General features: G+C 42.4%; 1 protein-coding gene across 2 annotated transcripts; it reads right to left on the reverse strand.

Moving 5' to 3' along the window:
• Positions 1–1,829: 1,829 nt before the first annotated feature.
• Positions 1,830–22,085, reverse strand: NCOA5 (nuclear receptor coactivator 5). 2 transcript variants are annotated; one of them, XM_014536354.1, is made up of 7 exons: positions 21,145–22,085; positions 12,289–12,618; positions 10,038–10,174; positions 8,867–8,993; positions 6,837–7,036; positions 5,191–5,511; positions 1,830–4,729 (listed from the first exon to the last, which is right to left on the reverse strand). In XM_014536354.1, exons 1-7 carry the CDS (start codon positions 21,180–21,182, stop codon positions 4,143–4,145), a joined length of 1,740 nt encoding a protein of 579 aa, XP_014391840.1. In that variant the 5' UTR covers positions 21,183–22,085; the 3' UTR covers positions 1,830–4,142. The 2 variants fall into 2 exon arrangements, with proteins under 2 accessions (XP_014391840.1, XP_005862218.1); XM_005862156.2 differs by having other exon boundaries at positions 12,295–12,618; positions 21,145–22,071.
• Between the last annotated feature and the right edge of the window lie 5,321 nt (positions 22,086–27,406).

The raw sequence follows: 27,406 nt of genomic DNA on the forward strand, positions 1-27,406 counted from the left end.
CCTCCTGGCGGAGCCTCCAGCGTGGGCCGCCGAGCCTATACATAGTGTACAGGAGACATCGCGTGTGTTTTTAACGTCCCCATATTCTGTGACTAGAAGCGCAACGGACTCCTCTCGCCACCGTCGAGCTCCCCTGCCGGGCTGCCCGGCGGCGGCGCCTCGGGGAGGCTGGCTTTTCCTGGAATCCGAGCGCTTGCGAGCAAAAGTGCTTTAGGCCCAGGCGGGAGTCCTGGTCCCGGTCCCTCCACACCCCGCCCCGCTCGCGCCTCGCCCTGTCCGCGCGCCCTTGGCTTCCGATCCTTCCCTCTGGTTCCTTTCGGAGGTGAGGTGAGACGAGCGTCCAGCTCTTCTTGGATTCGCCTCCCCGCGGACGTGAGCTTCCACTGCGGCTGCCGAGGCGCGTGCAGCCTCTTCTCGGCTTTTATGCAAGCTGGGGCCAGGATTGGGGGAGGGGGTGCTTCTCAGGGCAGGGGGAGAGGCCGCGCCCCGCCCAGGAAGCCCCGTCCCGGTGCCTTCGCTGGGAGCAGGCGCCTCTCCACAGTCGGCTGCTCCCTTACCCCATGGCTCCTCGCCAAAGACAAATCTGGGAGCTGGAGGGCGTTCCCTACCCGGAGTTTTCTTTCTGGGACTGGTGAGGGAGGAGGGGGCGATTTCGGTGTAGGTGCGTACCCACCGGGAGGTCCCAGCGCTGCCCCTGAAGTCCGCCCCCCTCCCCCATCCCATTCGGCAGCTCCAGCCTCGGGGACCTAGCCGCCTTTCCGGGCGTCCGGGGCGGGCCCTCGCTGTTTGGCAGCGGCCTCTAGCTGCGCGGGGCCTGCAGTCCGGTGTGCTTTGTTCCTAGCGCCTGTCTGCCCTCCTCCATCTAGGACCCGAGGCCTTTGGCTCCTCCAACTGCAGTCCTTGGCACTTCTGCTCCGTAGAGAAGGCGCATTGGCCGGGTTCCCTTCTCCCAGGGCACATTTCTAAGGGGGACAGGCACTGCATGCTCCTTCCAGTGCCCTCTGGGACTGACTGGGTCCAGTACCTCCAGCGCCAGGGCCCTGACCTTCACACCTAGACATCCGGCCCAGCTCCCAGAGCTGGGGCTACTAGGTACTCCTGACCTCACCACCTCCTTTCCTTTGAGCTGTAGGCAAAGAACTGGAGCTGGTGCCAGGCTGACTGGGTCAGGTGTGGCTGGAGGTAGGTCTGGATGTCTGACAGGCCAAGGCCCATCTGAGACTTGATGAGGGGGCTGGATAGACTCTTCCAGGTAGTAATCAGAAAGTTGGAGATATTAGACACCAGCTCCCCTGCCCCCTTCCTCCACAAGACCTCTGAGAATCACAACTTGGTGTAGCCTTGTGAGGGCCTGAGCAGTCGGGCTGAAGTGGTGGGCTGGGCAGAAGGGGGAGGGGTTGTATCAACACCAATTAGGGAACCAAAGTTGCATTATCTGGGCCCAGACTGTCAGGTTGGCAAAGAGCAGTTTCCATGGATGAAAACAAACATCCCACAACAAAAACCCAAGTTTTCTGTGCTACATGTGCAATATTTGTTATGAATGTTATCATGTCATTCATCAAATTATCTTTATAATCATTGTAGCTAGATGTTTCATGTCCAAGTGACTTTTATTCTGAGTGCAATATTTCAATAGCCTTGTAGTGATAACTAGTGTTGCTTTTGTTTTCAGAGGATCTACGTGCAGGGCAATGCAATGAAGTTGAAAACCCTTGTAAATAGGAGAGATTGCAAACCAAATCAAGAGTATTTATTACTATTATTAGGCCTGCCATTAATTTTCAGTGTTTCAGTATTCCGCATTCTGCCTCAGTACTGACCTTGTGTTTTTTTGTGCCAATATGAAAAGGAGAGGGTTGGTCTTTCCTTTACTGTTGAATGCTCCCATTTAATGCTTTACAGCTTTTACTGTATTTTTTAGACTCCTGTCTGCACAAAATGCAATAAAAATAATTTTATTATACCCTTCACAGCCTGAGGTGTGCTGGTTGGACATACGAGGGGAAGAATTAGTAGTTGGGAAGAGGATTACTCAGCGTGGCTCTCCAGGAGGACCCCAGACTATCAGAAACACTGACTTTCCCTGAGAGGAGGGATGGGCTGAGCCCTCAGGTCTGGTTGCCTCGTCAGTGTACTGACAGTTTTGAGGCCCTGTCCTCAAGGGACGAAGGAACTGGCAGCCGGGGCCAGTAGAGAACACTGCACGAACATCACCCCATGAGCTAGTGAGTAGGGATCAGTCAGGTTCAGTGCTGTCTGTATTTTGGCCCCTAACCCACTGGAGGCCTTGTGCCAGTCACTTCACACACCCACACCGTTTCCTGGTGGGCCGGCTATTATTAAATGCTCTTGAAGGCTCCTACAGATTCTGTAACTCTATGGTTCTCCCAACTCCCTGCATAATGGGCAGAACAGAGGGTGGCAACTGAGATGAAATCAAAACAGGAGAGTAACCCACTCCACTGGCCAGTTGCCAGAAATGGCCTCCTCATGGTCCTATTTTCCTTTCCTAGAATAAGAGGACAAGCCTGCTGACACACAGAAATTCTACCACAAACAAGGATGTTTAACAGCATTATAATTAGACAGCAGGCTTCTGCTCCGAACTGTTATTAAAGCTGCTAACTAGGTGAGCTGACGAGAAGCTAGGGTTAAAAGAGGTTTCGAGGCCTGAGCACAGGTTGAGGACAAGAAGGAGCAGGCCTCACAGCAGACTGAAACTAGTCAGTGCTTCCAGGGACCCTCACGTTCCAACCCTCAGAGGGAATGCCCCCAAGAGGTCCTGCAGGTAGTCACACTCCAAAAAGACGACACATTTCCTTTTTCATTTTAATTAAAAAGTAATCATCTTATCTTATCAACAACACAAGTTCCAAAAAGGGAAAAACACTATATAACACAAACAGATCAGAACATAAAACGCTGCCATCTGGGGACCTTGAGTTTTTTAAACCATTGTTTGCTTAGCCACTGGCAGGACTCAGCTGAAGTCACTGTTCTCCCTCGTCTCTGCCAGAGGCCCCTTGAGACTGTGATGCACAGGGCTCTAATGAGCACCATCCCTAGGGAGAGGGCAGCTTCCTTTGGCTCCACTTAGAGCAGCAGCCAGAAGTCCTCCCTCCAATAATTTCACTCTGGCTCAAAAGTTATGAACAGCCACCTGTATCAAGATCCTCCATGTCCAGCTACCAAAAGTCTGACATCAAAATGGTCCCTACCTCCTGCTATTCAGAAAATAAGAGATTGATTTTTAAGCCCAAAACTCAAACCACTGAAAAAATGGGTGTTCAATGCCAGAGTCTAGAGTTGCCTTCTCAGAACTGATTCCATCAAACTACCCCTGGAGAAGGAGAGGTTGATGGAAATGTTAGGGGGGTAAGAATAGTTGGGGCCCAGATTCACAGTTTGTGTTAAACTGCTGGTGACTGGAATTGTTCAGTCCACTGGAGATCCTCCAATGAAATGAGAGCAAAAGAGAAAAATGAGAAAACCCAAAACCAACAATACTGGGTCAGGCAGAAGATTGTATTGTTTGTGTGGCTGCCATGGACACTCCTGAACTCCAGAGTAGCTAAATTATACATCCTTGAGCAGACCCCTCAACACAGGGGTGGGGCACAATGACACCATGCCTGCTGAGCCTAGTCTGCTAGGTAACTCTGGGCAGGAGCTGCAGATAGGAGCTGGAGCTCTGATGGGCCTGTGAGGCTGGAAAACAAACCAAGGCTATTGACATGAAAATGCCATTCCAAACTCAGCCAATTGGGGCTTGGTTTCTTCTTCCCCACCCCCCAAATCCAGGTGACAGAGAGACCAGAGAAACTCATGTTTGAAACCCATAAAATATCAACTGAGCCCAGACACCTATACTGCCACCCAAGTGACCCCAGAAATATTTATTTTCTACAAAAAAACAAAAACAACAACAACAAAAATACACAACCCCAAATGCAGTACAAACTCTGACTCTGGAAGGAATAAGCAACAGCCTTGGGCAGAAGAGAGAGCAGATGGTAGAAACTTATGACATTTGATGTGACCTGGATAGGCTCAAAGAACATCCTCCAAATAACTACTTAGAACACAATAGATGGGAGGCGGCCGGGGACGAGGGAGCTGGGAATAGTTGAGATTGAGCCTCAGTAATGCCTCTGGTAAGATCCCATGGGTGCCTGGGGCCGCCCCACCTGTGCTGTGGTTTGGCTAACCAGGTGCGAGAGAGCAGTGCCACTCTGGATCAGGGTGTCCAGAGCCTTCTGTACACTTGGATTGTCAAAGTTGATACCTGTGGAAGGTACCGGCCTCTGGCTAGCTATGTTGCTGGCAGGTGCCAGGCGATTGGAAGGCTGGACAAAGAGGCCCTGGGAAGGAGCCCCAGGCCTGGGGCCCATGTTCTGAGCAGATCCTGCCTGTCCCAAAATGTTTGGAGGCTGATTACCAGAGGCCTGTGATCTTTGCTGAGGCTGGCTGTTTACGGCTGTGGAAAAATTCTGGTTCTGGGTGTTTCCGGCAGCGACTGAGGGAGATGCAGAGCTATTGGCCACAACCGTGCCACTATTGAAGAGGCTGAGGATTTTGGCCTGAAGCTCTTGCTGGGAGGTGGGGGGCGCAGCTGGAGTGGGTGTAGCAGAGGGGAGCACTTGGCTGCTCTGGAGCGGTTGGGAGCTTGGCTGTGTCTTCAGCGAGGCACCCGAGGTCGCCCCGAGTGGTTGGCGGGAAATCGGGCCTACAAGACAGAAGGAGGAGGCATCTGGTTGAAAGTACCCTCCATGGGCAGGAGGCTTGGCAGCCCAGGGAAGAACAACAATCACTGATCACATCAATCACACAGTACATAGACTATAACATCAATTTCCCAAAGGGGCCACTCCTTGGTATGAGCTGTCTCCAGAAGACAGCCTAGTTCCCCCAGAGAATTAATTAAAGAAAAAAGGGCATCCACCTTGGTTACCAGGGAGTCAGTAATACTAGTCTACCCATCACCAGATTAACTACAGGGATCAGAAGTCTGTGCCCAAATATTAAGTTATCATTTTATCAGTATAAAGGCCCATGAGGCAAATACAGGGGTGGGCTCATTCCCTTACCCACCCCAAAAAGCCATGGGCCTCCCACCCTCCCAACAGAGCCTGGGAATTAGAGAAATGCAGAGTCAGAACTTCACCTCGGCCCTGCCACGTAGCTCACCAGGCAGAGAGTCGGTGCTGCTCCTCATAAGCCGCTCCTTCCTCTCTCGCAGGTAGTTGATGATCTTGTCAGTCTCTTCGGCAGTGAGGTACCTGTTGTCTGCCAGCAGGTTGATGAGGCTTTGGATGGCTGGAGGATGGCCCCCGCGTACTCCTTCATCGGGGCCTCCTCGCTCTCTTTCCTGTAGAATGGCTTCATTGGCCATCTTGGCTGCCTGTCTGGCAATCTCCTCGCGTTCCTTTTCCCGGCACTCATTCTTGTAGCGCTCATAATTTCTGGCCACCAGCACCATGGCGTCTGCCTGGGGCATGTTGCGGTGCTCTGCAGGAGGGAATGACATGAGTTATTTTCTCCCAAGAGAGATTTCAGTGCCCACCTCCTGACCTCTGTCTACCAAGCCTTTCCTAACCTCAAACCAGCAAGAAAACCAGTAACAAAAAGCCTTGGGATGGGGAAGGGAGAGGAAGGAGATGAAGCTGGGAAGACAGGTGAATGGATTTCTTTGGTGGGGAATACACCTCTTTGTACAGAGCTGGTTCTTTTCAGAATTCCAAGATCACAGACTTGTAGTAAAAATCAAAGAAACATGATAGCCTCTCACAGATTCAAAAAGACTTCGTGGGGAATAACCATGGAGGGCCGGCTGCAGGGGGTCAAAAAGCCCGTCTGTAAAGCCTGGCTCTCCACTGTGCTTCTCGGGATAGAGCTGGCCTACTGTTTTTGAATTCATCAGTTCAAAGGTAATGGATTAAGATCAAGTTGTGACCCTAAGTAACCTCCTCTCCTCGGGCAACACAATTTACAGGGTGGTGGGAAGACTTCTCAAAACTTTATATAAATGAACTCACATATCTTGAGGACTATTCCTCAGAGAGACAAATGACACACAGGAGAGCCTTATGCATTTTATGGTTATGAGGTAACCAGTCAGACAAATAGAGATCTCGTGGGTAGTGGGAAGAGAGAAAGTCTGTGTTGAAAGAACAATGAGTAGGGCATCAGTTGGCCGAGTCTCAATATTCTGGGTGCAAAGTACTAAAAGTCACGTCAGGGAAGGACTTCAAAGAACCTCCCCTGGACCTCTAGGAGGTCAAGGCCCTCTCCGTTCTCACAGTCCCTCTGCTTAGCACACTTACAAATAGCATCCCAACTGCCTGTTGTACTGTCTCCCATTAGAAAGTTTGGTGAAGGCAAGGATTCTATCACACTCATGTAGTATGCACCAGCTCTTCCCACTGGCGAGAGCTGACTGCGCATCTCTTCCCAACTCTCCCTCAAGTGACTTTACATGGGTGGTTTGAACTTAGGACACAGAGCATTTGCACCACAAAAATCAGCAAATGCTACAGACCATACTGCCCTCATTTCCTCACCCGGAACTGGTTGGTGAACATTTGCCAGCACACCCCTGTACATACCTAAGGGAAAAACATAACGTCTTATATAGAACTGTATCCACTACAAAAATATCAGACGAATAAATGACCATGTAAATCTCCACCAGTGCACTCATCAAAGGGCCCTACCATATTTGAGCTGAAAATATGAGTCATTTGCCCCAACTCTGGTTCTTCTGATTTCCGCATGAAAGAATTAATGGACCAAGTGACTACCTCTGGAATTCTGACCCACTTGGGCCTCCGTACCTTGTGGGGTTCCAAACATGATGTTGACCGTACAGGAGCGGTGAATCTGGTGTTGCTGGGTGATGACAATAGCAAAAGGAGACCCTCCCCTGCTAACATCCTCCAGGGCTTGTGACAGCGAAACCTCTGTGTTGAGGAAGATCAAGTCCACTACCATGCCTAGGTCTCGTACCTTCCGCCCCACAGATTCCGCATAATCTCTGTAGAAACAAACAGAATCCAGGTGAGCACTGCCCGCCCAACTTACCATCTGCACACTGCTGCACTTCAGCCAGCTGTGGGTGCTACTTTGGAGAGTTCAACCCAGGATCTCCCCAGTGCCTCTTCAGACTCCAAGGATCTAGAAGATTTCCTTCTCTTTACACTGGCTCCGAATGGTTCTATATGAAGTTGCTGGCAGCACAGTAGGTAGTAGCCAGGTCCTTCTCCTGATTCTCTAGTACAGCAGTCCTTATACCGTCTCACTGCCTAAACAGACCTGTCTTTGGGGAGGCTGCATGATCATGGGAAAAGCATGGACTTTCATCTAGAAAGACGGGTTTGGATCCCAGCCCTAACATTGACATGCAAAGTTGTGAAGCTCTGAGCAGATCCCTTTACCTCTTACAAATCTGTTTCTTTACTAATAAAACAGGAATGATATGGCTCAGCTCCTATGTCATCTCCTTGACCTTCTCTCCAATCTAAATTAGATCCTTGATGTATTTCTCCTCATAGGTCCTATCGCCAATACATCTGCTCAGCTAGGGTGTAAGCTCCATAAGAAGAAGGGGCTGCTGTGTGTGTTTACCATTATAGCTCCAGGACCTAGCATCTGCCATACACACAAAAAACCTGAATGGATACACATGTACCATGATTACTGTGAAGAGTAAAAATATTTTACATAAAGTGCCTAGCATGGGGGCAGTACAGAATAGGTGCTTAGAAAATGACAGCAAACAAACAAAACAAAACAAACAAACAAAAACCCCATTTCTACAGTTAAAGCAGCATCTACTTCTAAACAAGGCAGCCCAGAGCCTGTGAACTCTTCTGCTGCTTAGTGTCTCAACACCTATTTCCCTAGGTTCTGCCTTGAAATTGGCTCTTTAACCCCAAACTGCTAGAAATACATGAAGTTATTTACTAATCACCAAGGGAAAGAACACATAGCTACTGCCAAGCCAGCAAGCCGCTATACTCCCCTCTGCTTCTCCGCTCAGCCTCCCGAAGGAAAGAATGTAAAGCAGAAGTGGAGTCAAACAGTGCTGTGAACTCTGGATTGACAAGCATGGTCACCTAACAGTTCTGCAAGGCCATGGCACTTCACAAAAAAGACTTCATGCTTGGCTGACAAATGCGGAGACGTGCCTCCCAAAGTACTGGGGATTTGGGGTTGTCCCTTGGAGGGGGGGCTCTACTGCTTTGGATGACCAGCATATATTTTCGCTTCGATTTTCCTTTGGGAAGGCACCTCTCTCTAACTCAGTTCACATGGCTCCACAGGACAAAGTCACCTTAAGCTCTAGGGATGGATGGGCATATGACCTAGCCCTGGCCAATGAGGGCATCCCAGCACTGTTGGCTAAAGTGACTAGTCCAGCAACGGGAAAGTGAGCCAGGTTAGTCTAATGAAAAACAATTCCAGGACTTTAGGTGGAAGCACTAGGAAGGAGAAGCTCTCTTTCCATTGCATTTGCTAAGCCAGGAAGATACATGTTTAGGGCCAGTGCCATTCTGCCTTTTCAAGGAGAATGCCTGTCTAAGAATGAAGGCAACACAGAGACCCAAAATTGGTAACATGGTTTGACCCTGGATGTGGCCATACCTGAACTTCCAAGCCAAGCAAACTAAAAATTTCCCTTTGAGGCCCAACCCAGTTTGTAATGGGTTTTCTGTCTCTTACAATTGAAAGAACTCTGGCTAAGACAGCATAGCAATGCCAGAATACATAGGCCATGTTCAGTGGGTACAGCTGCCAAGAGGGAGCCTGAATTTCAATTCTGACCCTTCCCCATACTCAGGAGAAATATCCAAAGGGTTCTTACTTAGTCTGCTTGTTGACCACAATCACAGAACAATCAACAGGCCTCTCAGCATCAAAGCGTCTCTGGATTTCTTCAAAATATTGACGATAAAGCTCTTCTCTACGCCGTTCTTCACGTTTCAAACGCTCTGCAAGATACCACCAGGGAAAACTAAAATATGAATTGTGCTTATTTTTTCTACAAAAATAAGGCACAGGCCTTACTTTGAATCCCGAACTGCCCACAGGCAAAGATCGTAACACACACACACACACACACACACACACACACACTCTCTCTCTCTCTCTCTCTCTCTCTCTCTCTCTCTCTATCTTCTAGACCAGTGGTCGGCAAACTGCGGCCCCTTGAGTGTGGCTCTTCCACAAAATACCACGTCGTGCGCTTGCTTCGTGGCCACACTCAAGGGGCCAAAGAGCCGCATGTGGCTTGCGAGCCGCAGTTTGCCGACCACTGTTCTAGACTATCTCCTAAAAATAATCATTAGGAGTGAGGGAGAGAGTGTGAGTGAGTGAGTGAAAGGGGAGTGTGTGGACGTGTGAGGTGTGTGTGTGGAAAAAAATAACCATTAGCATTATTTTTTAAGATAAAAATTCATTGAAATAGTTGGATTGAAGGGCATGGTCACTTTAATGCTTCATCTGGTACACACTGCCACACTGTCCTCTAGAAAGGTTCTTATTGATTTATTCACCCACAGGGTGAATCACCTAGTGCTATTACTCAACTAGATATGAAGCAATTTAAAAACCTTTAAAAGATGTATTGAGAAAACCACACTTTTAAAAAAGCATGTCTGTCTTTTTAAAGAGATGCTGTTAGGTAAAAATTATAAAACAAACGAACAAGCCCACAAACCCCAGGCTTCACAGATAATGCAGACTGTAGTTATTTGTACAATGGGCAAAAAGCAAGCAACCTCTTTAGCTCCAATCTTAGTTTATTTCTTATTGATGAAATTCCATATTTATTTCTTCTTCTTAGATGACTAAACCAGATAATACTAATTTGCATTTAAAAATGTTCTCTACATATCAATAGGCTATTTGTATTTTTTCCTTTTGTGAACTGCTTAGCCACATCATTTGCCCCCTTTCAGTTGTTTATTAGTTTCCTCTTTTTTTTGGTCAAGTATTCCATCAGTAATAGGAATAAACTGTTTCTGCTACTTTACCTTTTGCACGAGACTGACTTTCTGGGCCTGGAGGGCCTCTTCCATCAAAGCTATCCCTGTAACGGTCAAAGTAAGAGTCATCCTTTCTCCTGCCATAGTCATCCATTCGCAGGTATCGGTCATAAGAGCTCTCTCTCCTGTAAAGTTAAAGAAATCATCACAAAATTAAAACTGTCCTATCCTGAAAAAAATCAGATACAAAGAATTCTTCAAGACCCAGTCCTCTATGAGGAAATAAACATAGTAAGGCATAGGACTTTGGGATTAGACAAATGAGGTTTGTACAGGCATACCTGGAAAATATTGTGGGTTTGGTTCAAGACCACTGCAATAAAGCAAGTATGGCAATAAAGTGAGTTGTAACCTTTCTGCTGGTAGAGGGTCTCGCCTTCAATTTGTAAAATACAATAAACGAGGTATGCCTGTATCTGGGACTCACTGCTTATTACCTCTGTGGCTGCAAATGAGTCAACCTGCCTTGCAAAATGACTGGATTCACAAAAGTTCTCAGCATAGTCCCTGGCATAAAGCAAACACAAAATAACTGGTAGTAATTATTGTTATTATTTTTGTTAATCTTCACCTTAGGATATTTTTCCATTGGTTTTTAGAGTGGAAGGCAGGGAGGGAGAGGAGAAAAAAGAAGGGGAGAGGCTGAGGAAGAGACATCTGTGAGAAAGACACACTGATTGTCTCTTGCACTGGCCTGATTAGAACTGGGGATTGAACCTGCAACCCAGGTAGTGCCATCTTGACCGGAAGCAACCTGCAACCCTTGGGTGTGCAGGCCAACACTAACCACTGAGCTACACCACACTGGCCAGGGCCTGTGATAATTACTGATACTAGTTTTGAGGAACTGTTTCATGTGTGTGTATGTATATGTATATATATATGTATACACACACACACACACACACACACAATAATTTTTCATCACTCTAAACAGAACACTCTGAACTGAAACTCTACCCATTAAAGAAGGGAATGGGGCATGAAAAGATACTTCTGCCAATGAATTTGCCTCTTTTAGACACTTCATATAAATGGAATTATATGACATTTGTCTTTTGTGTCTGTTTGGCTTATTTCACTTAGCATAATGTATTTTTTTTTAAATCCTCACCCAACGATATTTTTTCCATTGATTTTCAGAGAGAGAGGGAGGGAAAGAGGAGGCGGGGGAGAGAGAACATCAATTGGTTGCCTCCTACAAGTGCCCAGACCAGGGCTAGGTATCAAACCCACAACCGAGGTACATGCCCTTGATTGGGAATTGAATCAGAGACCCATAGGTGCTCGGGTTGATGCTCTAACCACTGAGAAAAACAGCCAGGCCACTTAGCATGTTTTCAAGGTCCATCCATGTTGCAGCAGGTATCAGCATTATCTTCCTTTTTATGGCTGAATACTATTCTATTGCATGAATACATCACATTTTTTATCCATCTACTGATGGACTTTGGGTTGTAGCTATCTTTCAGTTACTGTGAATAATGCTGCTGTGCACATTCATGTGCAAGTGTCCTTTGCCTCTTTCCAATTCTTTTGGGTATAGTCAGGAGTGGAATTGATCATAGTAATTGTACTACATTTGTAACTTTTTGAGAAACTTCCAAACTGTTTTCCATAGTTGCCACATTATTTTACATTCTTACCAACAATGTAAAATATTGTTCCAATTTCTCCACACCTTACCAGCAACTGCTATTTTGTGTGTGTGTGTTTTAATACATTTTTATTTATTTCAGAGAGGAAGGGAAAGGGAGAGATAGAAACATCAATGATGAGAATCATTGATTGACTGACTCCTGCACACCCCCTAATGGGATTGAGTCTGCAAGCAACCTAGGCATGTGCCCTTGACTGGAATTGAACCCGGGAGACCCTTTAGTCTGCAGGCCGACGCTCTATCCACTGAGCCAAACCAGCTAGAGCTCTGTGTTTTTAAAAAATAAATTATAACCACCCTAGTAGGTATGAAGTGCATTTCCCATGAAGTGTATCTGCCCTGTGCTTTTGCACTGCCAAAACAATTTGCACTTCATCTTTTTTCCATTTGCACAATGTTGCCTTTCATAGGCCATGGGGAGAGACCAAAATTCATTTGCTAAAATATTTACTGAGCAGCATATCTACCATTTGATAGACAATAGAAATATAAAATCATGCCCTTCAGAGCTTTCAATTAGTTTAGAACACACATAAAAAATACTGTTACCAAAAAAAACCCCAAGCAGAATAGCTGTACATGTACCTGTACATGGGATCTCGGGAGTCTCTCATATCTCTGTATCTGTCATACATGGGATCTCGGTGATCTCGAAAATCCCTAGAGTCTCTTAGATCACGGAAGTCTCTAAGATCCCTCATGTCCCGAGCATCACGCATACTTCTGCTGTCTCTGTGATCCCGAACGTCTCTATCTCTGTGGTCCCGCAAGTCTCGGGGGTCTCGCATGTCTCTGCTATCCCGGGTATCACGACCATTTCTTCCATCCCTGGGCTCTCTCCTTGGACTTCCTCGAATTGGGGATCGATCACGTCTTGAATCTCGACTGTCTCCAAAGCCATATGGATCTCTGTGGGAGGTAGCAAGAAGATGCTAAGACAAAGAAATCAAAGGCAGCTAACCCTTCAGCTCTTATTAGAGGAAGTATCCCCTCCAACCACTCCCTCCCAAAAAAACATAGTAGCAAAACATGAGCACATGACTAAAATTTTAAGAACAGTGACCATCTGTTCAGCAAATAAAGACTAATAGGTTCTACAATCTCAAAAGATCAGGACAAAGAATGTATGACCCAAAGACAACGGTTTTGACTGAGGTCATAGTACTTATCAGGCTTCAGGAAGTAAGTAGTAATTCGGCATTCCTTATGCATGCCAACTAGCATCTCAATCTCAATAGGTTTTCAAGGTAAAAGTGTCTTTCTCCAAGAACCTATTTTCTCCTACCACACCTGTTTGAAAGAGACTTTAAAAGGGGGACAAAGTTGGGGAGACACAGTAAGGAGTAAGACTCACGAAGAAAAAAAGAGCAAATGCACAATTTCATACAAAGTAATGGTGATCAAAGGAGTTGTCCTGGAAGTGCAGAAAACTTCACTTAAAATATCTAGCAGGATAATCGAATTATGGGAAAAAAAGAAAAAATTACAATATGATACACATAGTAAAGTATAAGAACACACTGTCTTCTCAACATAGTTAATGAGTAGTGGTCTCTCTCAATTTGAGGTTTATGAAGAATCTAGTTCCTTTGTTGCCAAGTTTTGTTTTTTAAAGTGTGTGAAGTCACAGATTTGTTTGGCCTGCTCTGATTCAATATTCTTCAGGAGACAGTCTACTCCACTGGAAACTTAACCTCAACATATCTAATAAACTTCTTATTCGACCCACTCAGTCCCATTCCTGACATTTTCACTTTTGACAAAAATAATCTTCCCAGTTACCAAGGTTTAAATTCTTGAAAGTTGACTTTGATTCTTCCTTTCCTATCTCCATTAAGTCACTTCAATGCTGTTTGTTTTCACTGGATTTATGAATTCAACCCAAACCCTTATGCTGGCACCAATAAATTTCCAAAAACTAAACAAAACAAAAAACCAACCTTCCAGACTGCAATTCACTCAACACATAAAGACCAGATTAACTACCCAAATCACAACCTATTACCAATTGCAGCTTCACTATCGCACTTCTGGCCACCCTCCCTAGCAAATCTGGCCCCTTCCAACTGCTACCTTTCCTCTATTTCCCAATTCAACTTCCTCAGTTTTACTTAAGCTGTTCTTAAGACTTAACTTACATGACATCTATCACAATATTTCTGTTCTTTTGGCTTTTCAACCCGGAATATTTTTCCTGCACTAATCCAAGTATCACCCAATCCTCACAGGAAAAGTCATGTCCCATGTCTTCGAAGAAATCTCAGATTAATCTCCCTAGAAATTGCTGATCATCTCCTGCTCAACTCTTAGAGCACTGACTATTTCTATTACTCATCTTGATCTGGTATTTACTTTTGTTTTCATAAATTTTTTTATTGGTTTCAGAGAGGAAGGGAGAGGGAGAGATAGAAACATCAACGATGACAGAGAATCATTAATTGGCTGCCTCCTGCACATCCCATACTGGGGATCGAGCCCACAACCTGGGCATGTGCCCTTGACCCGAGACCCTTCAGTCCTCAGGCCAATGCTCTATCCACTGAGGAAAACCGGCTAGGTCTGGTATTTACCTTTTTACAACAATGTATTTTTGTTTGGCCCACATTAAGTATTACCTCCTCCACAAAACCTGCCCTGAACTTGATCTTCCCCAACAAATATGCTTCTCTAGTCCTATCTATCTCAATAAATGCCACACCTACCTACTCAGTTACTCAAGCCAGGAAACTGGATGTCATCCACTCTTCCAATCACATTTCCAGATTTCATTCGTCCTTTCTCTGAAATTCTGTCCACATTTCTTTACTTCCATTGGCATCACTGAAGGTCAACCCATAATCATCTCTCCCTAAAACCACAGCAAAGGCCTTCTAGTTTCCCTATGTCTACTCTTGTCTCTCTTCTAGTCTTTCTCCAGACTACTCTAGTGATCTTTTAAATATGTAAAATCCTTTACTGGTTTCCCACAGTATTTAGGATTTCATCCAAAATCTCTAGTGCTATTAAGATCCTGAGTGGTCTTGACTCCTGTCTTCCGCAACTTCATCTCATCCTCTCCCTAGTTTACCACTCTCTTGCCATGCTGGCCTTTCAGCTATAACTAGTCAACAATTTTCCTGATGCCTTTACTTGAGCAGCAGACAGGAATGCATACTCATTTTCTAGGTCTCAGCATAAATATCTTATTCCCTCATTTTGTTAGTTTAAAAGTTTATCTTCTTCCCCTAAATCCTGGCCACATCTTCTCACAGCACTTTTTTACTTGTCTGTCCACTCTCCTAGACTGCAAGTCCATGAGGGCAAGGGCTATCAGAAACTCTCCACTATAAATGTCACTGTATCTGCAATGCAGATGATCCACAAACATGTTGAATGAATCTTGCTCTAGAATATATTTCTATTACTGCATTTATCACACGGTTCTGTAATTATTTGTTTACAGGGCCTCCCTACTAAACAGTAGAAGGCTTTGTATTCCTAGGACACAGCACGAAGTTTAGGAAATGTTTAATGAATTGTTCAACTAAACTATAAGCCTTTCAAGAGCAGGAGCCATGTTTTGTTGACACTTTTGTCATCTACCATGATTACACATATTAAGCATTCATCATGATGCCATCAGCTTGGTAGAAAACCCCAATTTCACTTCATCTACAGGGCATAGCAAAAACAATTTAAATGACAACTTTGCTTCTATGAAAAATCCTTGTCATATATTTTAAGGCTCACAAGAACCCCTAATTTGTGGGAACATATGGGAGACCAGGGGATTTAAATGAGGACAGCTAAACTTTTTTTTCCTATTAGAATAAAGTAGAGACTAACCAATATTCTTACTTCAATTTTCCTTATGTCATATAATCCTCCTAATATGTATAACATCTGATATAGTATATAATGTGGGCAAACACCCAGAATCTAATGAGAAGGGACAACTGTAAAGTATTTTTGGATTAATGATCGCTAGATAAAGCTGCCTTGGGGAGCAGTTACAAGTAGTCATTAGAGGTGGAATCAGGTTTCAAGTGTTCTTGGCAATCAGGACTGAGAGAGATCATGAGCTTGACAGACCACAGACTACACATAAAGCTTTGGGCTGGTGGAACAGCACATTATTCGCGGCCTTAGGATAATTATAAATGCCATATTTGGTTCTCATTCTTTTAAACCCACTGAAATACCTTACTTACCTGTCAGAGTCCATCCCTGGAGGTTGACCATAATCCTAAATTCCCAAAGCTTGGGTTCACGCTTCCAGTTTGAGAAGGCAAGCACTCCCCATCCCCTCAATGAATTTGAAGTTCATGAGCAACACAACTACAAATCCCCCCTCAATTGCTTTCTGTGTAAAAATGTAGAAGAGATGATATTCATTCACAAGGGGGAAAAAGAACCACCCAAGTGTGGTGGAAGTAGAGATAGAGAAGATAGTAAATCTCTAAAATGAAAAGGCAAGGCTTTTTTCCTTTCTCACAAGTTGAGCAGTATGGCAGACTGCTGTTCCTCTGAAGACAAAAACCAAAACCCCTTTAGGGTCACTTCGGGACCCAAACAAAGAACTTCCCCAGGACAAAAGGGCTTCTAGGACTCCAGTTGCTGGCCCCAACATCTTTCTCAAAGTAAGACCAGCTATCAGAAGGGGTACAGTGTGCAGGATTCAGAGTGCCGCAAGGAGGAAGCCTGCTGAATGAGATGCTTGACCTCAGATAGCCAATGGGTTAGAAGCAAGTTTCTGGAGCAGAATAAGGTTCAAAATATCTTCCCACCACATGAGAGGTGTTTAAATGGAGACCAAATGCAGTGTACCCTCAGGTACCAGGTCACTAGAAGCTAAAATGAAACTAAAAAGTGGTTAAATAAATTTCAGCACTTGAGTCCATAACTGAAGGCAGGTGATAAATACTACTAAAATTCTGGTAAATATTCCTTATCTATTCAGCAGGGGAAAAATACTGGTAGCCAAACGCTCTTTGCCTCAAGAGAAATATGGCCATCATTTGGAAACATTTGAGACGTGAGGAGTGGGTGAAGGGAAAAGCCATGCATGGCTCAGATGGCAAGTGATATGCTTCTGGTAGAATTGCTTTTCTTCCTGGGCAATGTAGTGGTAGTGTCGACTACTGTTCATTTGAGAGTCTACAGAGTAAGAACTGATAGCTGATCACCTTGAAGACGGTGAGGGACTTTGAACTTGTCTTCAGCCAGAGGCTGGAACCTCAAGCTCAGGATGTTTTGCTTTGGCCTTGGTGTACCGAAGGTCAGGGAGGAAGGCCTTTGTCCTTTTCTTTGTCAACGTCTTTTTGTTTACTGTAATATGTTCCTTGGGAGGTCCAGCCTTTTCCCCCTCCTGAAAAAAAAATCCTTCACCAGCTCTTCATACTTCTATTCTGTCACAGATACTGTCCACAAATATAATCATCTAAATGGCTGGCTGCTATGTGATGTTGACCCCCCATGACAATGGTTCCATGCTGTCAGAAATTAAGACAAAGGACTTGAGCAGAATTTTGCCATTAGGTACACGTAGGATATGGCGCACAATGAGATATACCTCACAGATTCAAGTTTTGTAAGTTCCCATGTTTCTCCCTAGGAAGCACTCTGATGATTTTCTCAAGCACAAATATGACTTTTCTGATGGTAGAGATGGCACTTGCTGAGAACTGATGCTTCTTCTTAAGTGTTAGTACAGGGTTAATTGCAGCCTGGAATCTTTAATTGTGAGGCCCACCTTAAGCTAGGGCTGTCTCACATCCAAGGAGCAAGCAGTTATCAAAGGAATTAACATTGTGGGTAGGTAGAAACCATCTTAGGCCATATAAGAAACTTGTCTACAGCTAGGTTATTTTGGATGAATCGAGCCCTTGATGACTTTCACTGAAGAGGCATCAGGCCTAAAATCCTTAAAAATATGAGGAAAACTCTCTGCAGAACATTTGATGTAGATGTAGATGAATTAATTCTATTTGCTTTTCTTCAGGTCATATGGAAAGGATGAGGAACTAGAGTCCACTTGGAAGTCACATCTGCGTAGGGGTATGTTTCAAGACCTGGATTATCAAGGTGTTGAGCTACAGATGGAAACTGAGAACATCGGAGGCACAACTAGAATCATGGTCCAGTTTTTGAAGAAGGCCTAATGCCTAGCACCAATGCCAGGCAACTTGCATGGTAACTATGTAATATATTCAAAGAAGTCAAGTGAAGTGGTCCAAGGGTTAAATGATGAGAATTCAAGCTGAAATTTGATCCAGAGCAGGGATTTCCGATGCAAAGTACTGTGCTTGGCTGGGCCAATATTGTCAGAATTACATACTGACAGTTGGAATCATTAGGGAGGCACATTACTGAACTGAGAGCAATGCCAGCAGAACTGGGCCTTGCAGAGACATTTGAAGAGGTGATAATCCTGTGAAAATTCCCAAAGATACCTAGGCGTTTTGACACTCAAGGTTAAAGTCCAGCAAAACAAGGTGTTACAAAGGTCTTACCAGCATGCTTACACAATTTAAAAGTAGCAGCACTGAACACATGAACAACTTAAGGGAAATATCTGTCACAGGTACAGTGATTCCCCCCTCCCATGAACAATGCATTCCTCATGGCTGGGGGCACATAAAAAAATTAGGGTTGTCAAATGAAGGCAGTATGGTTGTTGTAAACATACTGGTACATTTGTAATTCAAGGCTTTGACTAGAGGCATGTACCTAAAGGGTGATGTGATATCAAGTGTTCACCCTCAGAGAAATGTCAGCCCCTTCCAGGCTAAACCACTCATCCACTTTGCCTACTTATTGCATTTTATTTCTGCCCTATTGATATATCTTAAGAGATAATGCATGACATGATCAAAGCAATGATTAAAATGTTAATGTTTTATTTTAAATACAATGTATACAATTTGTTTGGTTTTAGGGCTTTAATATTCTTTTTAAAGGTAAAAAACAGGAACTCTTTGCTCAGGTTTTAGATGGGGCTCAGAATAGGTTTTACTAAATGTGAACATCCCTCTTCCCTGAACCTTATTAAACATGACTGTATGAAACTTTAGCATGTTAAATAACATGCTGAGGAACCCAGTTAGGGGCATATCACCAAGGGGAAGACTGAGTCTTAGTAAAATTTAAATTAGCCTAGCTGTCCCTTTTATTGATTATAAATAAAGGAGGAAGCCACGGCCCTATCCATATCTAAATAACCTAATTTTAAAATTTATTTCTGAGGAAGGTGATATTTTAAAAGGTATATAAAAGTGACATATTTATATATCTAGTAAGAACATTTTAAAAAGCTCCGTACAATGTTGCCTGTATGTTGTTGTTTTTTTTGGCTTTTTTTTTTTTTGAGGGGGGAATAGTTTTTTAAAAAGGCATAAAGCTATTGCTTCCAATAAAGATGAAATTATGGAATTACATTTTAGCTTGGTATAAAATTAGTTTTTTAAATTTAATGTACTGGCAATGGCTATATTGGATTCCAAGCAGGGGAGTTGGTTATTTCCCCAACATTGACAATGTTTGTTGAAAGCTACAAACATTATCAACTGATAATGTTTAAAGCATTTGACTATCATTAATATGACATAAAATATTCTTAATTCATAGCACAAACAGAAGCTATACTGTACTCTGCAATGTGCCTCTCCCCCGCCCACCTTTTTTTGTCTGCAGAAACACACAGATATTATCCAGAAATCATAAACATCATGGGGTCAACAGAGTGGAGGAAGACTTTACTAGTGGAATCAGTGTCTTTATATTTGCCAATTCCACACACCTTCTGGTAAGCTACCTATTTTAGCAACACACACATTAGAGCTCCTTGAAAATGGATACACACTAGGTCTCCTTTCAAGCCATTTGGCAACCACAGCTTCCAATGGGAGTCCCATAGTTCTAATCATTAGATAGATGCAAGTTCTTAGCCATCAGTATTCCATGTTTATTGGGGCAATGAGATGCAACACAGATGGAACTGCCCCAAATCTGAAGCACGGTTAGACGCAGCATAATGGAAGCAATTATATGGAACTGTTGAAGTTCTGCAGGATTCGTTTATGTTTTTTTAGAATACTTATACATACTCACAAAATCAATCAACAAAGTATTTCCTATAAGCTGCAGGTACTCCTTATAGTGTTAGAGAGAACAGAGAGAATAGCAATGTATATGCTCACTTCTGCAGTGAGACCAGGGCATCCACCTGACAGCGGTAGTTGTGGTATCAGATTCAACTCCTCTGCCTGGCAGAGTGCTCAAAGAATCCAACTGAAGTTGGCAGCATTAACCGCGGGTCTGCTTAAACTCTGTAGCAGACATGTGCAATCTATTCCTGGTAGCTTAGAAAATATCCACCCTTCATATCCAAGTGGGGGCATATACACCAAACATACAGCAGCCATTCTTTCCTATAAGTAGGTAAAAAAAAAAGAAAAAAAAGTTTTGTCCCAAAGCAGGATAGCTGTATGTTATGTGTAAATGCTCAGTTGGGTATATCCCCAGGTGACCTATGGAGCTACCAGTAGACTAGGATTCATTGTACTCAGCAGTGTTCAATTCATTGTAGGAAATATAGTTTACTGTGGCATGTAGTTTTGATATGTCGTTTACAGTAGAAAGTTGGCATTTTTACTTAGGGACAAAGGCAAAATCCATATTAAGTATCCACTTGAGCCATGAAGAGACACCAGATATCATCCGCTTGCAAGGTGACACTTTTGGACACAATATACTCATCCTGGTGTAAATGGTAACATTAATAAGGCTCTTCTTTGCCAGAAGAGCCAATTTAATGCCTATCTCCAGGGTACACATCAGGACTATCTCTTTTGTATATGCTGGAAGAAAGACTATTTTGGGGAAAATGCCTTTTATTTCCAGGAAAGCTAAGAAAAAGGGAGACTTTTGAGAGGAGGAGTGTTTATGCCTTTTTATTTCTCCTCAGTGGGTACCCCAAGCATGTGGGCACACGGGTGATGTGCAGCACAGGTACAGCAGCCATCTCTCAAGCAGCACTTTCCGTAACCTGGGTTAACATCTGGACCGGCAGCCATTTGGAATGAAGTGTTGAATCTCTGCTGCCCGCTGCAGCAGCATGGCACACACCAACGACCCTAGGGCACTCCTGCTGTGGAGGCTCCCACTGACACGTGAGCTGGGGACAAACAGAGGTTTATCCTCTTCCAATCGCCTGCAACTCATGTTGCAAGCTGAACTTGCTGGGTTTGCCACCGAAAACACAAAGCTTCCTCGGTATCTCCTGATGCATGTTTAAAAAAAGCAGCAAGGCCCCTCACACATGGTTCATGTTCTTATTATTTGCTTGAGTGTTTCTGATTTGTTGGGGGGAAGAAAAGACCCTTGATGTACGAAGTTGGGCTTAACTCCCCAGAGCCCAACTCTCCCAAGGTAACTCACTGCTTCAGGGTACTTTACCTTCTTGTGGGGCTGGGTCTTGATGGAGCCGTATTCATATTTCTTCTTTCCGCTGCCTTATTAATATCTGAAAAGAATAATCAACCCATCTGTTCAATGCTACGGAATAAAAACAAGATCATCAGCATATTTCAAATGAAAGCAATAACAAAAGAACAACAATGACAACCAGATGGTGTAAGAAAATCCATTCAGAAGACACACTGTCACTTGGGCAGTTTTTATTAAGTTATGGCAGTACATTGTCATGGTTTGGTAAGGAATGTCCTCAGTTTTCTAGCTAACACACAATTTGTGTAAAACTGATTACGTCAATGTTTTAACACTTTGCCAAGTCCTAAACCTAACCCTCCCCACCTCCCCCCACCTTCAAAGGGGAAGATTGTTTTTTGAGGGGAGAAGGGTGGGAGAAAAATAAGGAGAGTGTTAACAAAACAAAACAAAAAGAGTAAAGGCAAATAGTTCCATTTTATGGTACGAGCTGAACTCCATTGTCTTGAAACTTCCAATATTCCATGAAGCGGGGCCTCCTTTTAGCATGCCTTGTGTTGTATTCCATTGGATAGACTCTTCCAGAATGAGATGTGGGAAAGAAATGGATTAATTTTTTTCTAAACAAAGTATCTGACATGTTCATATCTATGACCCTCACAGATAAGGACCTGAGAGTAAGAACTGGCATTTGGTATAGAAGTGTTAGGTAATAAAACACTCCTCATAAGAAGTTTTCATTAGAGAAGCCTGACATATACATCTAGGTTGGGGAGAGAATCATACAAACTTATAGAAAAGCCAATTTGTGCATTCAAAGCCTGGCTACTAAAAACAAAACAAACTAGCTTTGTAAAAATTGAAGAGTAAAACACCATGTACAAATAAGAACTCATGAAATTTCTAAAGAAATGTACCAACCTACCGTATACCCAAAAGATAACCTGACAATTAATTTTATATAACTTAAATATATATAAATGCATTAAAACTTCATACTTTAGTTGAGAGAGAAATAAAACTGTTTCCTGCTGCAGTGTAGAGTTTTGTTGCTTGTTTCATATTAAGCAATTGATATTATATATAATGACACTAAATGCTATTAAGCACTCATATAGAGTGCTTAAAAATAATAATTATGTATTTTCAAAATTCCAACCAAAGTCCTATCACATGAAAGACCAACAATAACAAAACACAACAAACAAACAAACTTAAGAGGGCTGGTGTAGACTTTACCCTGCTATACTGACTTCTGAGTTCCTGTTCTAGTGAGAACAATCTTTAATTCCATTTTAAACCAGAATTCTCTTTCCACTATGCCTAGAAGAATAGCTTTGAACAAAAATGAAGGTAACATAAATCTAAATAGCCAGAGAAGCATATTCTAAATTGCCTCTTGTTTTCAATTATGCAGACACAAGCTATAATCCCTCTATTTTTAAAAAATCAAAAAATATTTTCCATGTAGGACATGCCAGTAATATCTCACCATGGCTTTGGTACTGCATGTGGCACTTTCACAATTTACAGGTTCATTAACATCTGAATTACATGTAACAAACGATAGTCCTTATAGAAAATACCTAATTCTTTTATATATAATTGTGAAGAATATCAATTCAGGTTTAGAAGGGCCTACTGACCTAGTGCGCTCATTTACTTTGTACTGCTTTCTAATATAGGGTGACTGTGATTCAGAGAAATGTGATGCCTTTGATTATTTAAGTAGTTTTCAAAGTATCTCTGGAATACACCGGGGGTAGTGGTGGTGTAAAAATCTCTTTTAAATAAGTACCACATTTTCTAGCAGAGTTCCTAACATTATTAAATAGTCTTGTGGATAAAGAATACTCATATAAACTCTGACTTGACCTAACTAACATTTAGGTGAGAATACAGAACATGTGGTATTACTTTAGTTGGTAAGTTTCTGTTAATGCTATATTATAATTTGCCCTCATCATATGAAAAGGATTATTACACTGTATATATCTAGTTCTGTGAGTGCCTACACATAAGACTGAGGAGATAAAAGTAGTCATACATTATATACCTTTGGGGCAAAACTGGTTCCAGTTAGAATGAAGGAGGTAAGTATTTTACTTTGAAGTTGGGGAAATTATTTGCAATATTATTTAAAAATTCAAGATTATATCTTTAAACCATTTTAATTGTAATGTGCCTCCTATAACTATTTTCATTGAGTAGTCCAGAGCAGTTCTACTTGGATGGTGTGGCTTATGTTTCTTCTGCCAAAAGAGCTCTCTTAGACCATTTTTTTTTTAAAGTTTAGGAGTTAGTAAAATTTTAGTATGGTGTGTCAAGTGTTTGTTTAATTCACCCCCATTTAAGAGTTCCTTAAAGTTCCATCTGGGGTGAGATATGGATAAAATGAGACCTGGAAATTTTTTATAATCTCATTGCCATCCAAGAGGATTACTCAGGTTAGGATAGGGTTGTGGGAATTTTCAGTGAGAGTTAGGAAAGCAAAACTGTCAACACCACCAATCCCCACACATAAAAAATCCTAACATATGTGCACACAGAACTTTTGGAAAACCTGTTAGTTCAATAATCCAGGAATAATAGAGAAACAATCAAAAGTATAAATAACTTCAGGGTGCTGATCACAGTGTAGTAAAGATTTAGAGTCAAGAAAAAATACCTTGCCCCATCCTAATTTTTTTAAAATATATTTTTATTGATTTCAAAGAGGAAGGGAGAGGGAGAGAGACAAATATCAACAATGAGAATCATCGATCCTACTGGAGATTGAGCCTGCAACCCAGGCATGTGCCCTGACCAGGAATCAAACCGTGACCTCCGGGTTCATTAGGTCTACACTCAACCACTGAGCCATGCCGGTCAGGCACTCCATTCTAACTTTTTGTCACACAATTTGAAAACTCATCCATTGGAGGTTGGAAGTTCATTTCAACAAGTTTTCTCTTTGGAAATGCAAATATTGGAACTGGTAAAGAGAGCTTTTGTGTTAATTCTTGAATAAGATTATTTTTTCCCTAAATCCATATATATATATATTACACCAAAGAAATAGAAATAATGTTAAAGGAGAAGAGACCTTTCTGAACATTAGATGGGGAGCCATAATTGGAGAGAATTTAATCAAGAAGTTAGTGGAAATGTGGGACTCTCCAAGGATAGGTAGAATGATCCTCCTTCTCACAAAAAAGAGAAGAAATAGTGCTTTTTTTCTCCTCCTGCCATATTTTATCCCAGCCACATACTCTTAAGACCAAAAGTCAGTCTCAGTGTCTCTTCCACCGCAGCTTGGTTGCTACTTCTATACTTTGTTAGTTATATCAGCAATGTGGATGCCATTTAAAATCACCATTACCACAAGGTGCTTAACCTTGGCCAGAATATCTATAATTTCCAAGTGGTCTTCTGAAAACAGTTAAAAGCACCTTTCAAATAAGGATTTTTAGACAAGAAAAACAGTACCAACTAAAGGGATTTACATAAAAGAAAAAAATCCTAGAAAATAATTTAGAAAACATGGTGTTATACAGGAAATGGCAGAGCTGTTTTAAGGCATAAAAGAATGGGGTAAAGAACTCCCAAAGAAAGACACAATGCCTAATCTACAATTTTATTTTAGACTAATATGCCAGACAAGGTTCACACAATGGTCCTTGGATGTTATAAATAAATACACATTTCATTCACAGCACCAAGAATTGCTTTGCTCTATTTTTTAATTGTGCCATCATAAAATGACTCTTTTTACCTTAAAACCAATTTTTATACTCCACACCAATGCAATGTAAACTATTCTGAACAAGTGCAGTATGAATCACAGTCACAGCACGTAGTGACAGTACTACTATTGGCTGTTGAATGAATCCAGAAATGTATACAATTTCAATAAGTAATTACAAATTAAATAAAACTCCCTAAAAGGCTTAGTTGAAAACCAGATACTACTAAATGGATAAAAATGCCACTTGAAAAACCATAATGACTTCTCAAACTATATTTATGAAGATGACTTTGATGGTATATTGCAACATCAGGGATATTATAATGAGCTATATTGTAACTATCAGGGATAAGAGAATGCTCTGCTTCATTAATATGTCTTTATTGATTTCCGAGAGAGAGAGAGAGAGAGAGAGACAGAGAGACAGAGAGATAGAAAATCAATGATGCGAGAGAATCATCAATCGGCTGCCTCTGCACATCCCCTACTGGGGATCAAGCCCGCAACCCAGGCATATGCCCTTACCAGGAATCAAACCAGAATCAAATTGAACTGGAATAAAACCGAAATGGAATCGAACCGTGACCTCTTGGTTCATGGGCTGATGCACAACCACCAAGCAACACTGGCCCAACAACCATTTTTAAACATACAGTTCAGTAGGGTTAAGTATATTCACACTGTTGTGCAACATATCTCCAGAACTTTTCATCTTGCAAAACTAAAACACTCTATACTCATTAGACAACTCCCCATTCCCTTATCCTTATTTATATACATACTAGAGGCCCGGTGCATGAAATTTGTGCACAGGTAGGGTCCCTAGGCCTGGCCGGAGATCAGGGCCGATTGGGGCCTTCCAGCTGCCAGCCGGGGCCTTCCTTCGTTCTGTGCCACCCCTGGTGGTCAGCGCACGTCATAGTGAGCGATTGAACTCCTGGTCTCCTGGTCGAACTCCCAAGGGAACACTTTGCATATTAGCCTTTTATATATAGAGAGATTCTCTTCATTCTCCACATTTCTTTAATGAAGATATATCAGCACTACCGGTAAGATGATTAAAAATCAGATTCTCAGACCCCATCTCAAACTTTTAGAATCTGACAAAGAAGCCTAAAAATCTGTATTCTAACAAGTTTCTCAGATGATTCTTGGCAGGTATTTGGGAACTACTACTCTATTATCTATTTATCCCTTTAGTGCATACTAATATACCAATAACATATATACTTAGATCCTCCATTCACAAATCTCTTTAAACTCCTGTGTTCAAGGAGGAATAACTCATAATCTGTTACAAAATATCATGACAATGGCTAACATCTGTAAAAGTTTAATCCCTGCAAACAGCACAGAAGGCATAATCACACAGCTACTTCCAAAGGAAATGGAATCATGAGCCCAAGTTTCCATAGTGCTAAATGTAACAATAATGTCCAATTCTAAGGTCAGTTGTCCCCCCTCCCCCCGAACTTCTCTTCAATTATATTTGACCATTTAAAAGCCCGAAAATTTAAGCTTCTTTTTCCAATTACCTAGCTATAAAATGGCAGAAAAAATATTAGCCACCAACCTTGCCACTTTTTGATAGCAGGTTATACACTTCTTTGGCTAATAATGGGCAAACTAGAGCTGTCAGTATTGTTTTGCTGGCAGGGGCCACAACATCTACTTCTTCTAAGGCATTTTGTTATATCTAAATGCAACTCTCTGCAAAAAGAGAAAAATGGCCACACGTATAATTTTACATCCATAAGCAGACCATGGACTCTTGGTATTCACACTGTGAATTCAAACAGCTTTCTTTGTTCTCAAGAAGGTGAAAGCATTCTACTAAATGGAAAGAATTAAAAATATTAAAGACCAACAGAAATCCTAACTATTCTTATTACCTCTAGCTCAAATTATGAAGCCAAAACATTTTTATAGTTAAATTAAGGTCTTGTTTAAAACAAATCTATTAATGTAAACCCAACTACATACCAGTGAAAACTAATTTTCTAAAGTCCTAAATCAGGGGTTCTCAAACTTTAATGCACATAAAAAAATCACAGGGCTGGGTTTTGAAAGACAGATTCCTTAGCCCCACACCTCCAGAGACCAGTAAGGGGTAGGGAGCTGTATCTAAGGATCTGTATTTCCATTGAGCTGTTCAAGTGACTGATGATGTCCTAATGTAAGTTTCCCAAAGGTTGCAAAAGGTTCAGTTACATATAATCCTTAATTTTAAAAATGAACAAAAATCACGTTTTTTCCTATTTTTTTTTCTCTTGGATGTCAAAAAGAACTTTAAGAGTTTAAAAATAAACTTCTTGTATCATTTCTGATCCAATTACAAAATTAAGTATACTCACTTAAAACCAAAATACTTATTATTTTTAATTGATCTGAGAGAGAGGGAGAAACATCAATGGACTGCCTCCTGCACACCCCCTACTGGGGATCAAGCCCACAACCCAGGCATGTGCCCTGATCAGGAATCAAACTGGGGACCGTTTGGTGCATGGAATTACCCTCATCCAACTGGGCCACACTGGCCAGGGC

Source organism: Myotis brandtii, unplaced genomic scaffold, assembly GCF_000412655.1.
Source record: "Myotis brandtii unplaced genomic scaffold, ASM41265v1 scaffold161, whole genome shotgun sequence".
NCBI classification, from domain to species: Eukaryota; Metazoa; Chordata; class Mammalia; order Chiroptera; family Vespertilionidae; genus Myotis; species Myotis brandtii.

Coding starts and splice junctions, on each gene's coding strand:
- NCOA5 (XM_014536354.1), bottom strand. CDS start 21,182: ATGAATACGGCTCCATCAAGACCCAGCCCCACAAGAAG. Junction 7,037..8,866: donor GTGGTCAACAAGCAGACTAA/GTAAGAACCCTT, acceptor TTGTTTCTACAG/AGATTATGCGGAATCTGTGG. Junction 4,730..5,190: donor CAGCACCGACTCTCTGCCTG/GTGAGCTACGTG, acceptor TCTGTCTTGTAG/GCCCGATTTCCCGCCAACCA.